The sequence below is a fragment of the Centruroides sculpturatus genome, unplaced genomic scaffold (assembly GCF_000671375.1).
Source record: "Centruroides sculpturatus isolate CEXI.00-Female unplaced genomic scaffold, Cexi_2.0 scaffold99, whole genome shotgun sequence".
Classification (NCBI taxonomy): Eukaryota; Metazoa; Arthropoda; class Arachnida; order Scorpiones; family Buthidae; genus Centruroides; species Centruroides sculpturatus.
The window spans coordinates 170,591-185,576 of record NW_019384321.1 but is presented as its reverse complement, the minus strand read 5'-3'; the positions used below and the strand labels follow the sequence as shown (position 1 = coordinate 185,576).

The window sequence follows — 14,986 nt, the reverse complement described above, 5'->3', positions numbered from 1 at the left end:
TAAATAAAAATATACAGTAGAGTGCCATACAATGTGGGGGATTTGTTACGCATTATAGGAAATTGCGTTATCGAAACCTGCATTATCACACGATTTATGAAAGTTTAAACCTTGGCCTATAAGTTGAAAAAAAAACATATACCTCTGATCGATATAATTCGAGGGTGTTGCTTGCTTTATTTGCACGTTGTAGGGACTCTACTGTATTGACAATACTAATTAGATACCAAACAAATAAAATATTTCAATTCATACAAAAGCTAATAGAATTTATCATGCAAGAAATCATATCCAATAATTTTTGGATTCATATTTGAATTAATGCAACTATTTACAAGTATACTTTCTTGAAATCATATACATACTATTATTACAAAGTACTTTACTAAAGTTCTGATTACTAATGAAATTAAATTTAAAGTACTTTCAAGAAAAGAATCCATTATCTGAAATTTTCTTTACAGCATAAAACTATAAAATCATTTACATTTTAAACAAATTTTAAATTTGAATAATATGCTGTCTAGAAATTTTTAAAATCAACTATANTATAAATAACTTGTAATAACAAGTGATTATTAGAAAATTGTTTATTTAAGTTCAATTCAAATTGCTTTAAACTTTTAAAAAAATTTTAAAATATTTTGAAATGAATTGAAATTAAAGAGCGGCACCTCTCTTTAATTTCAATTCATATTCAAATTATTATACATATGCTTAGAAATGTTAGTTTTTCATGTATTACCTGAAATTTTAGCAAATTAAAGCATTATTACTATTATATGCATTTATGAATATCATTTATTGCTTTAATATCTTTTAACTAAAAAAATTAAAGTGAGTTACAAATACTTGGAAAAAGAACTCACTCAAATATTTTCCCCAACTGTTCACTTTCTGAGTGACCGCAAAAGAGAGTTCTGAAAAAGCCAAGATTTCATATAAATATCTATTTGTTTTTAATTTCACAAATATACTACAGTTTACATACCGTCTACTATACAGTTCAGCAAAAATACAACCAACACTCCACACATCAACTGGCGATGCATAATTTCTTTGTAATAAAACTTCAGGTGATCTATACCATAAAGTCACTACCTAAAAATACATGTGTGTTTATTTCTATTTCAGTTCAAATACAATAAAAAATGTAATTATTTATTTTACAGTATTTATTAAGTATTAAACTTTAAAAATTATATGTTTATTATATTTAATTATAATTTAAAAATATCACAATACACGATTTGACAGATTACCACATAAAATTATTTAATTTTGTTTAAGAAACAAAACTCCAATATGAATATTGGCATTAAGACTTAAATATGAAAACTTACTACAGACGTCAATGCCATTTGCTGTGTATAGATACGAGCCAAGCCAAAATCAGCTAATTTGATTTGTCCTGAATTTGTCACAAGAATATTTTGTGGCTTAAGATCTCTGTGAACAACACGATTGGAATGTAAGAAGTCTACTCCACTAAGTAATTGGTACATTATATCCTAAAAATTAAATAAATCATTATTAATTAAAAGTTCTGCAATTTATTTTTCATTTAAAAACAATTAATATTTTATTGATACTATGAAAAATCAAATACTTTGGAATGCAGTTAAAAACTATTAAAATGATAAATTCTTAAAATTAAGATGTTTTCATTATGAAGTGAAACATTAAAGGAAATTATTTGATATATCATTTATATTATTACAGAAAATTTAATATAATCTTCTTTAAAACAAATAATGAAAAAAACACTTGGCATTTATTTGACTGTTAAAAACTCATCCTGTTTTATATGGATACCAAAAATATTTATTTAAAGAATGTATTTGGCTCAAATAGAGCCAAATACAATTTACAAATTGAAGAGAATCAAACAATTTTCAATGATTGTACAATAAAACCTAACATTTTAAAATAATTTAAACTTCAGCATTTCAATCAGCATTTCAATGGTTATGTTCCATTAAACAATGATTAAAAATCAATATTTGATTCCATTCAATTTGTAAACTGAAAATGGCTCAAATGGAGTAAAAACATTCTTTAAATAAATATTTTTGATATCTGTATAGACCAGTTTATTAATAACTTAATCCAATTCTGGAAAGTAGATATATGGATTATTAAAAATTTTATGAACTCAAAGCTAAAAATGTATTAAAAATCACAGTATAATATTTAAAAAAAGACTAAACTAGTTTTTAAAATAATGTCTGAGGTTTTCATGTTTTATCTTTAATATATGATAAATAAGATTGTTATTCTACAACATGTAATTTTACAGTATTACAATTTATAACTTACATATAGTACTTTTAATATTCATAAGTATGGCATCATTTAGAACTAGAATTTAATTCTAAAGTAAAAGTTATTTTATTTTATTACAAATTAAATTTTGTTAAAGTTAGAGATTTAATAATTAAATTTAGAATATTTATTTCTGCAGTTTATGAACAAATGTAGATTTGTTTGTTAAATTTTTTGGAACTAAAAATGAAATAACTTTTTGGAAATTGAAAATAATTTAGAATTTTGTTTGAAAAAATATATACAGGTATACCGCGCCTTACGTCGGTAATTGGTTCCAGGAAAGCGACGTAAGTCGAAAAACGACGTAAGTCGAATTTACTTGTCTCCGAATCTACTTGTCACTAGGCTAAACCATAAATTACCATTCCCGGTTCTGTATTTTATTTATTAAACTTACAAACAATTTTATTAAATTTTAGTTTTTAATATAGTACAAAAAAAGTAATCTAAATTTACGAATGCATGTACTGTAAATACAGTACATACTTGTAAATGTATATATTTTAATGTGATTTTATGTGCTTTAAACGCTTTTCTAGTGATATTATGACTTCAATATTTGTGGCGGACAGACATAAAGTCGAATAAAATGACTTAAACTTAATTTTTATTTTTCCATATACTTTTTTGACAAATGACGTATAATCGGGAACGACGTAACTCGAAACGACGTAAGTCGAGGTATACCTGTATTACTGGTATTTATGTAAAATGTCAAAACTTAATGAAATATCTGAATTCTTAGATTATCACTATGCAATATATAATATTTACTATTTGCTTATTATGTAAGAAAGAGTTAAATAAAAGTTATCATTATATATAATGTGACTGCCCTTAGAAACACAAATTTGGAAAGACAATTGCAGTACATAAATTTTAAATGCACAAATTTATTTTTGGGTCTCATTTCTCAATTTTTATTTCAGTTAATAAACTTCTAGTTGTAGGGACCATTCAAGTATTATGTCAGCAGTTTATGGAGAGGGAGAAATTCATTTGTATCTGATGATTGATGATAATAGGGGAAAGGGAATGAGTCTTTTATAATGCAAAATTGCACCTATTTTTATTTATTTTTTTCTAGTCATCACAAAACTGTTGGAAAATAATTCCTGTGTATTTACAAATGATTTAAACTACTGGCCTAATGACATAATTAAGGGAAGTACCTTGATTTCCAATGATGTTGGGAGAGGGGATCAAAAAGGGTAAATTCCATATCTTTATCAAGTAAAGATATGGAATTTGCCCATATCTTTACTTGATGTAACTAATCCTTTAATTTTCACTGAAAAACAGTAATTTTTCTGAATATTTAGTTCATCCATATTATAAAATTGTGATCAACTTTATTTTTAGGCCATGCACAATTATAATTGCAACAAAAGTATAATCCCTTCAGAAGTTAGAAAGTAGTATTGGTATCAACTAAAGAATTGTTCATTTTTATGTAATTTCTATTGGTTTTGATAAAAATGTTACCAAAAACATGAATAAAATAAGAAACATTATTGCATGTTAGTAAATGTTATTAGCTGTTACATCTAAAAATTATTTATCAACATCAAATAGTAATGGAAATATTTTGAAAAATTACACTTTCTGTAAAAAATTATTTCCTACTAATATACATATGATGTTGATAAATCAATGTTTTTATTTGATGAAAACAAAGTAAAAAAAACAATCATATTGTATCTTGTTCTAATGCAAATAGAAAAATGTTATTAATATTTGATGGCAAAGTTAAGATTGTTAAAAGCTTAACAGCCTTAAAGATAGTTTTAAATTATTACATTTAATAATTTAAAGCTATCAGTTTCAGATAAGCAAAAACAGTTCATTATTTTAATTCTCAGATTTTATGAGCAGGCTGAATTGTTTTTCTTTCAGTCAAATTCCATCTTTTTAAAATAAGATCCTTTGCTCTCAGTATTAGCTAAGGTTAGACAGATAATTAGTAATCCATTTCAAAAGTTTTATTTCCAAAAAATTCAAAACAAAAATTTTTTCAACATAAATTATAAATTTTTGTGTGCTTGTTTGAGCATATCATATATCAATTGGCATTTAATCCCTTTTTTATATATAATACCATATACTTTTTACAATTACATAATACATAATTTTATTGAAGAGTTATCATATAATTGAAACTATTATTACATTATATGCATGTTAGCAGGCATATAAGGCAATAATAATTTCAATTGTATGATAATCCTTCAATAAAATTATGTATTATGTAATTGTAAAAAGTATATTGTATTATCAAAAAGGAGTTCTAATTAAAAAGTATTTATTGTTGGCCTACAATTAAAAGTAACAACAAAGAATCAAAAATGAACTAATAGATGGAATCAATTTAGAGATTTACAAAATTTAAAAAACAAATATCAAACAGTAAAGTCAAGAATATACTAGATAAAATGAAGTAGGATGGCAGATGTCCAGTTTTGAACTGGACAATCCAATATTTTTGTATCTGCTTATCAACAGGTGTTCATTTATTACAATACCTTTACAGAACCACCTGGAAACATTGTAGTGATAAATATAATAAAAATATAGATTTAATCTGTAAATGGCAATTATAAAGATATATCAAAACAATTAGATAACTGTTGAAATGACAAAGTAAAAGATGAACAATAGAACAAGTTTGAAGAGCATTTGGTAAAGATAATAAAATTTAATGAAAAGAAATAAAAATTCTGATAGATAACAAAATGAATTTCTAATTAAAAATTATAAAATTACTATTAAAGACAAATCAAATGAAAACGTGGTTAAAGTATTGAAGAAATTGACTTCCTTAATGATAATCAAAAATGAAAAAACATTTAAAAATCAATCTTACAAAATTATTGAATTACTAAAGAAAATTTTTATTAAATTATTATTACTTTTACTATTATACGATTACATCTATTAGTCATTATATGTATTATATCAAGCAAGAATAATGCATTACATTTTTGGGTGTGCAATTCTCTTGCTTTGCAAATTTTAATAAAATTATTTCAATCTTTGTAGTAAACATATAAAGTATAGCTTTCTATTTGGAAAATACAGTTTGATTAGTTAAGTTTGAAGTATGAATCTTAATTTTGTTTTAAATGTTTTATAAATCAAAAACATACAATGCTTAAGTAAAATGATGTTTTTCTTTCTTAAAACCAATATTATATAGTTTATTGATTCTTATAAGAATTCAACAGATTTAAAGTTTTTTAAATGAAATTAAGACTAATATAAAACTGACTAGATTTTGGTACAGTCCAGCACTCTCTTCCTTCTGTTCCTGTGTCTGTACCCATCCTTATCAGACTGCTTGCATTTGTCATAGATACAAATAGTAAGGCCATAATTTAAGGGTAAACAACAAATTCCAAAAACCATACTATTTTGTTTTTTATTAATTTACTTTACACATATGCTGTTAGGATTCTCAATAGCTTAGGCTGCCTATTTTTCAGGGAAATGTATCTCTTGTAGTAGTGGTTTGTTTTCCTGCAGGAATTCATAAAATTCCATATAGCTGTGTTGCAAGTGTACTTTGCAATATTAATAATATTTTATATTGTTATTTATTCTGGTAAATCCTATATATAGCAATACACTGTATGCTGCTTTTGCGACAACTGTCTGCGTATATACAAGATTCACACCTCTGACAAGAAGGATCAGGATGACAAAGATTTTTACATACAGCCTCACTATTTCTATAACAATAATAACTAATAAATGGTAGCAATTGTTTAGTTTACAGATATATGCACTATTAAAATAAATCAGGATTCTGAAAAGAGAATTCTCCAAGATCCTTCAAAATATATATTTTTCTGGGAAATCCTAGAATATGGGACATTTTGGCATCCCAACGAAAACCATTGTCTCAATGGTTTTCTCAGTATTGGGATTAGCTAGTGGCCTTGCATTCTGTATTTTGACATCTTGTCAAAATACAGGATGCAAGATCACTAGCTAATAGGAACTACTGTATCCTGCTTATAACTTGCTGAGTTTAAAATCTATTTAACACCAATAGATGTTTTGACCACATAAGTCTGTTGATTTTACATAAAATCTTTTCAAACAAGATAATATTAAATATAAAAAAAATATTTATATAAAAATACTCATAAACATTCATAATTGGACTATGATAAAGAATATAAATTTAGGCATTACATACTTAAAAATTTTACAATTTGAACCATGGAATATCATCATATTTGTTATACCATTGAATAAGTTCATTATCATAAGTACATTGATAACATATCAATATTCAAAAATTCAACATTTTTCTTTATAGAATTCTGATAATTCAATTTATCATCTTTTGATATTTTGAAAGGCACCTGTTTATATGTAATAAATTTGATTTCAGTTATACTCTTTCTTTTTTGAAAGACAAAAAACAAATGTATTTTTCTTTCTTTGTTTCTTTAAGCATATTCCTCTTTAGAAATAATTTAAAATAGCATATATTTTCTTTTATAGAGAGTATTATAATATTTTTAGTAAATTTTAAATCATAATTTAAATGGATTAAAGATCAAACTTAGGTTTTTTTAAAAATTTCAGAAAAAACCAGAAAAAATCTGGGACAGAATTGTAGGTTACTTTTCTTGTTTTCTTTTATTATGGGTTACTTATATTTACTAAAAGTGAGGAAGTAATAAAATCTGCTAAACTGTATTGTGTAAATTGGATTAAATAATTTATGCATATGCATTGATAAGATGTGATAATATTGGTACTATATTCTACAGCAGCGCTGTCCAACTTATCATAGCCCACGGGCCATATTTTCTTCACCAGACATTTCGGGGGCCAAGAAGGTTGGTGATGGCTAATTGGTCGGCCGGGAATCACGCCACATGACATTTGCATAGTGCTACGGTCTGTAAGCACTAATTGGTCAGCGAGTTCGATGTTGACGCTATAAAAAGGCGACAGTTCGACACACCGGATATACGTCACTCTCGTCTAAGTTCGACTTGGGAATTTTTTTGTTCAATAATAAATGTGAATTCTTCTTCCTGGAAAAATAAGACCTAGCGCATTTTTCAGAGCAAAAATTAATATAAGACACTGTCTTATTTTCGGGTAAACACGGTAGTAAAATAATTTTAATACAGTATTAATAATAATAATTTAGTAAAATAAATTTAAAATGTACTCGCGGGCCGTAAAAATTATTTGGCGGGCCGTATATGGCCCGCGGGCCGCCAGTTGGACAGCGCTGTTCTACAGGATGTACCAAGTTTTAAAAATTTTTTCCTGACATGTTGAAAAAGTGACAAAAGAGAGTTCTACTGATTTAGATTTGTAATGATCTTAAAAGTGTTTTGAACAAATCTATATGAGTGGGGTGACTATGTATCATTGACTGAAAAGTGGAAAACATGGCCATGTCAAGTATGGCACTTAATCTGAAATAAAGAATTATACTTTTGAAAGGTTTATTTCAAATGTTATTTCAATGTTATTACAACTGTATGTGAAGATTTTAAACAAAAAATTGGGAAATTTTTTGTTTAAAATCTTTTGTAAAAATTAAGGGGTAAGTGTAATTTGTACAAACTAATTTGAAGGTTTCATGAATTCTGGATCAGTTTTTTTGAACACTGTATCATTTCTAAGGACTTGTGACCACCTCATTCCCCAACTTAATGTTGTCAGATTTCTTATGGGATATTAGATATCCTGAATACTTTATGTACATAATTTCTACAATTTGAATGACCTGAAATGCAATATTTCAGCAGGCAAAACATATCTGCTATTATTGACCTGACCCAGACAGCAGGTCAGGTTTGTTCGAACAGAAGTTCCTGACGCATGCGCAATGTCATTTTACAATGCAAAGAATAACATGCATGCCAGTTCTAAATCAGTTACAGTTAGGGACTATGGACTTGCACCACACATTGGCGTAAACAACCTAACTAAAATGGCAGAATTGCAGATGAGTTTCAGTGAGTGTGAGTTCTTTCGTAGTTGAAATAGTGTAAATTTGTAAAAATATTTGCAAGAACTTTGTTTCATTGTAATTTCACAATTTCTACAAAATTCCTGGACAAAATTAATAGTTCACCTGGACAGTGAGTCAATTCCCGGACTGTCCAGGTGAAAACCAGACAGGTGGTAACACTACCCACAGGACAAAACAATAATTTCTTTTGTATTTATGCACTATTAACCAAAATTATTCTCAGTGTAACAAGAAAAAAGTATTGTCTCTCAACATTAGAATGATGCTAAAAGAGAGTAGTTTTCCCATATGAAAAATTCAAAAATGTTTTTTGTATGTTCTAGTTTGAACTGCTTTGCCTGAAGACAATAATACATTGTAAAAAATACTAGTGAGTTTTTCTATTATTAAAATAATTTTAAACCAAGAAATGATAGTTTTTCTTGTTACATTGAATATTGCTAATGCAAATTTTAAAAAATCTAGCAAGGGGTTGATTAACTTTACTGGCAACATTTAAAACTGCATGTGGCATCATCTGTTATGAGATTCTATTAAAAAAACTTTTTATACTTTTAATTATTATAAAATGGCAAAAAGCTTAATTTTGAGGGTAGGGATGAGTTTTATTAAAAAAAAAACTGTAAATGCTAATAACAACTAAAATTGTCATTAAGTTTTACCCTACTCAACATATGACACACAACCCACTTGATCTTTAACCACCAAAATTTAATAATATCAATCCCCCTAATATACAAACCTCCCTGCAAAATTTCAGAAAATTTCAACAAAAAGCACAGAAGTTATTAAGCTTCAAAGGGGGTGAACAAAATTGCAGCCCCCCACATCCATATATACAGAAAATCCCCCAATTTTTTTGCATTTCTCAACATTTCATGCTTCCTAAATCCAAAAAAATGTAAATGTCTTGGGGATTATTTTTTGACCTATTGTCATAATTTTCCTCTGTTATAACAGAGCCAGGAAAGTAATATTGTGTGATCATTGAAATATTAAGCTCACTATATTAAAGAGGTTGTTAAGTGCAATCATTTTATCATCATAGGATAATTCATCTAAGCAAATTCTATCTTCTCAAAATTCAAAAACATTGCTTTAATGATGAAAAATACAGTTGTGTCTGCTTAAGTGAGCACCCTCAGGATCATTGCAACATACTCTCTTATCTAAAGTAACAATATCACTCATGGAGTTGTTAATGATATTCTCTTCACATTTTCATGTCTTAGGAGCTTTATGTTACTTATAATACTCTTGGAAACATTAGTCAATATCGCATAATTTTACTGTACTTATATTTTGGTTTCCATTCTTATATCATCAATTTTATTGTTCTATTGAATAATCAGTAAATACAATATATTTAATAAATTTGTCATATCCACTTCATCACAGAAATACAAAAGATGGTCCAGCTAGAGATGTGAATATCCTTGATCCAAAATTTTTAAATGCTTCTCTAAAAGAATGTACTGTGCAGTATAAAAAGTACATTACCATCTTAAAGTAAGGTTATGCAACCTCTGAAATCTGGTTGCTAATCATTTCTTGTTTTGTCCACTTGAGTCCAGGACATATGCAATCTGCACTGTTTGTTCAAAGATATTTTATGATACTTTCTTAGAATAGTGCTTTTTTTATTCAGACTGCAGTGCTTTAAAAATGCTGCTGACACAGTGTTCATTTAAGGGACTGCTCTGCTATCTGGTACTGTTAACAGATGTTCTGCTAATACAAAACATAGGAGAAAAAATTGGGAATGTGGGAGTGCTCTCTTAAGTAAATGGTTCCGTTATCTGGTGCTACATTAAATAGGCTCAACTATATATACTGTACAAACACATTTATACAGAACTTTCAACAGATAAACCAATAACCATTTACTGGTTAATATTAATAATAAAAGTTCCATTATGTCATTAAATCAATATGTATATCAAGATGCTACGTACAACCTTTCCACCAATCAGTGGTTATCAACTATCCTGTGATCAGCAATGGCAATGTAGAGATTAAGATCCATTCAAAAAATATGTGATTCAAATTTAGAACACAAGCTTGAAGACTTTTAAAAAAACTTTTAAAAACAGACAAAAACATTTGCTTTCCAAAGTGAGTGGTTCTTTTGCTTGTTTATTGGTTTAGCAGAATAATGGAATTTTTATTATTTACAACAAAATTTACTTCAAAATTTATAGTTTCCAGATAGAATATTTTTTCTTGGAAGCCACTCCTCAAAAGTGAAATCACAACATTAAGAAAGAATGTGCATAGTCAGATGCAAATTTAGGACCAATAAAGGTGAAGAGATATGGAAATGATTAAGTTTGAGTATGCATTGAATCATGTGGATCATACGAAGTTTCAGGCTATAAAGACCAGCAGCTGGCTTGGGCTGCAAATACTATCAGCTACAATTCAAGACTATCCTGGTGCTGTGAGACCTGAGTTTGTCAATGTGTACAGTTGCAAAACATGTTGGGCATGATGTGAGTACCATCCAGTAATGTGTGACATGATGGACACAGGAACATCTGCAAACACACCAAAGAGGGAGTGGATTGCACCAGTGCATGACAGAGCACACAGATTGGCAGATTCTCCAAATAGTTCATCAGGACTCATTTGCCATGGTATGTGACATCTGAAACTACCTGTCGCTGTCAATGGATGCATCTGTTGCAAATGGTTTGCATTTGCAACAGGTTGCATGAAGTTGGGTTGCACACAAGGCAATCAGCAACAGGGTGCCATTAACTGTTTGATACAGGGCTGCATGCCTGGTGTGCTGTTAATTGAACCACTGAATGGCATTGGCATTGTTTGCAAACAAATCCCACTTCTGTCTGTGGAGGAATGATTGCCATGGATAGGTGTAGTGGTATCCTGAGGAACACTATCTGGCAGCCCTTTTCATTAAGTGTTACATCGGCATCACACTGGGCATCATGTTTAATTAGTAGACAGCCCTGGTGCACGTTTCCAGTACTATAACAGCAGACCAGTACATCACACAAATTCTGGGGCTTGTGGCTCAGCTGCTATTTTAATTTTTAAAGTATTTGTGAAATAAAAGATTTTTGACATTCTGAGCACACTTAATCTGAGATGCAAGATTAAAGATAAAACTATAAGATAAGATGATATAAGTAACAGCTCTAATTATAATTTAGAAGATACTATTTAAGACATACATTTATTAATTAACTAGCTAAAAGATGAATCTATGAGCACCTAGTTTTTGGCTCTATGGAGGACTTATCACACACTATTGATATTGTCAGAGTAATCACACAGAAGTGGATAGACACAGGTTTACTATCACAACAGTTTGCATTTTGGACAGGCTACATCAAATATAGGGTGTTTTTTTTAGAGGTATACAAATTTAAAATGAAATAATACACATAAAAATAATGTTAATGGCCATGGTGTCGGCTTTATTTAAAAGATAATTTTATGCCATTAGTGTTTAAACATGATTTTGGGCATATGGGCGCCATGGCTGGCTCGAATGAAGCTCAATCGGGAAGAACAATTTTCAACCACTTTACCGAGCAACTGGGGCCATATATCTGCAATAACGCGGTGAATGTTGAGTAAGTTACATCCATTAAAAGTCATTGTTTGGTGTGCTTTATGGACATAGGCCCATATTTCTTTAAAGATAATGCTGGCCAGAATGTTACCATCAATGGAGAGTGCTTTTGGAGCCATTATTGCTGACTTCTTCATTCCTCAGTTGAATGGTATTGATGTGGCAGAGCTTTGGTTTCAACAAGATGGCGCAACATGCCACACAGCACGTGACACCATCAATTTATTGCAGGAAACATCCGATGAGCGCATAATTTCACGTAATGGACCTGTGAACTGACCTCCACGATTGTGTGATCTCACACCTATGAATTACTTTCTTTGAGGATATGTGAAGTCAGTAGTCTGTGCTGATAAACCATAGACATTGGACCACTTGGAAGTCAACATTTGCCGCATTATTGCCAATATACGGCCCCAGTTGCTCGATAAAGTGGTCAAAAATTGTTCTTCCTGCTTGTGCTTCATTCGAGTCAGCCGTGGCACCCATGTTTAAACACTAATGGCATAAAATTAGCTTTTAAATAAATCCAACACCATGGCCATTAACATTATTTTTACGTGTTTTATTTCATTTTAAATTTGTATACCTTTAAAAAAAACACCCTGTACGACCAAATGCAAATTATACAAACACTTAGAAATTATCAAAATCCATGATAACATAAGAATAAATGAAAACACGGGGGATACAACTAGATCCCATCTGACACCCTTACTTAAACATCTAAACCCTATTAGATAGCAGGTAATACTTATATCACCAAAACCAGAGACCACCCTCTAGTAGCACCACTTCTACAGTGGAAAACATTGTTTTTATGAGCTGATTGATTGAAGAAACATATGTAACCTTTCTTAAAACTTCTCTTATTTTTGTAACTGTAATCTTGTTTATTACTTTGTATTATATTCATTTCCATAGTTTATTTACTTCACAATTAATTTCATTAAGCAACAGATATAATCTCTGGTTGCTATTTGTACAGAAAACATAATATAACTTCTGTGAAAAATCCCAAAACTGAAGTCTTTCATGCATTAGCAACAAAATAGAAGTTTTTAAATATGTATAAAAAATGTAATTTTGAACTATTTTAATCATAAACCAAAATGTTTGTAATGAAAAACCAATTGCATTTTTGTAGATGCCTATAAATCCACCAAATTGTAACAAATATGGCTGAAGAGGAACATTTCTAATATGGCTGACATTATGCATTTTGAACAGACAGCCTGTCCAAAATGCATTCTGTCATCATAATGAACCTGCCACTTCTGTGTGATTACTGCAACATCAATACTGTGTGATAAGTTCTCCATAGAGCCAAAAACTTTGTGCTTATAGATTCATATTGTAATATAAGAACAAAAAACAAATCACCAATCTGGCTAAAAAATATTTAAGAAATTTCTTATAAATGCTGATTAAACTAACAAGTGTTAAATTTCATAATTTAAAACTTGTCTCTATATCAAAATCTTATTAGTGTCAATAAGATAATGTGATTTACAGTTCGTGCCTACAATGATAAATTTAATCCAAATCTTTATCTTTTGCTTTAAGTCCTTTGAAAATGAACATCCACATTTGCTTTGTAATTTTTTTATTCTATAAATCTGTGCATTTTTTTTTTTTTTGAAACTATTAGAATTAAAATCCTATTATGAAATTAATTTCATAATTTAAAACTTTTCTCTATATCAAAATCTTATTAGTGTCAATAAGATAATGTGATTTACAGTTCGTGCCTACAATGATAAATTCAAACTAACTTGTTTTGTATAAAAACAACAGTTAAAATCACATTTTAGAAATTTATCATACAGAATTATAGCTTTTAAGAATATTTTTAAAAACTAATGAATTTAAAATATGAAGCCCTCAGGGACATATAGTGCTAATCTTCAGAAGCACATTTCTGAAGTAATTGAGTTTGAATGTTTGAAAAAAATCTTAAAACTATATGAATAGGTTGTATTAACATTTTTGATCTCTGAACTTGACATATAGATGTGACAGTCATTTTATGTTCTAAACATAAAAGACTACAATTGTCTGATAAAAAATCCTACGAAAAAGATTATATGGATCAAGATATTGTGGAATAGCATTGTATGTCTGCAAGAATTTTTGTAATTCTCATAGCATTGTTTATTGAAAATCAAAAAATATCATCTAGAAAAGACTTTATTTCCACTTAATATTTTTGTTTACATTTTATTTTTCTCAGTGTTTTTCATCACTGTTTTCCACATCAACAACAATGTTATCTGCATTGATCTGGTAATAGAAAGCTTATGTTTCAGAAACTCATCTCATCAGGGACGTATCATTTGCATTATTTTTTGCAATCAGCAATGTCCCAGTATACTTTTTCTTATTATATTTAAATTACTCTATATATTTACAATTTTTGATTTTAAATAATGATAATTTGTTTCCAAAATAATTTTTATCTTCTGAACAGATGCTAATCACCTGTCACTTAGTTAGCTCAGTTTCACTCTGTCCTATCTTGCTTTCTTTCACCTTCCACCTCAACCCTTCCTAAAACTTTTATTCTTTCCTATTCATGTTTCTTCGGCTATACCAAAGAGTGTGGCCAATAAACAATTCTAGTGTCAAACAATTCTAGTGTCTGTTGATGTATTTGATCAGTAACCTAGTGTCTGTTGATGTATTTGATCAGTCTGTTGATGTATTTGTTGTTGTTTGATAAGTTCAAGTGTTGTTTGTGGAATAAGGTTGTTATGTATAATTGTTCTTTTTTGATCGACAACCCTTTGTTCGGTGACAGTGAGGTGAGGATATTGTTGTGTGAATCTATGGTGTAGTTGTTGTCTGTATGCTGTCATGTTTGTTTCGAGTTTTGTGATTGCGTAGTAAGTACGGATGATAAACTCGTTTATTTCTGCTGTCCATTTTATCTGTTGGCGTGGTTTTCCAGCCTTTGTGGTCTGTGGATGCATTGCCACTGAAACACCAAGGCTATGTTGATTCCTCAAATCTGTTGAGGGCATTGCAGTAGCCATGCTTGGGCCGGC

The 14,986-nt window shown here is 29.1% G+C and overlaps 1 protein-coding gene across 2 annotated transcripts in view; it reads right to left on the bottom strand.

The window, feature by feature from the left end:
• Positions 1-865: 865 nt before the first annotated feature.
• LOC111625638 (cyclin-dependent kinase 6-like) overlaps positions 866-14,986 on the bottom strand; it is a 38,183-nt gene continuing 24,062 nt past the window's right edge. For both annotated transcript variants that reach the window (XM_023368852.1, XM_023368860.1), the window contains exons 4-6: positions 1,344-1,511; positions 992-1,101; positions 866-920 (exon numbers count right to left, since the gene is read on the bottom strand). In XM_023368852.1, the coding sequence (XP_023224620.1) occupies positions 866-920; positions 992-1,101; positions 1,344-1,511 (333 nt within the window). The remainder of the gene's footprint in view (positions 921-991; positions 1,102-1,343; positions 1,512-14,986) is intronic.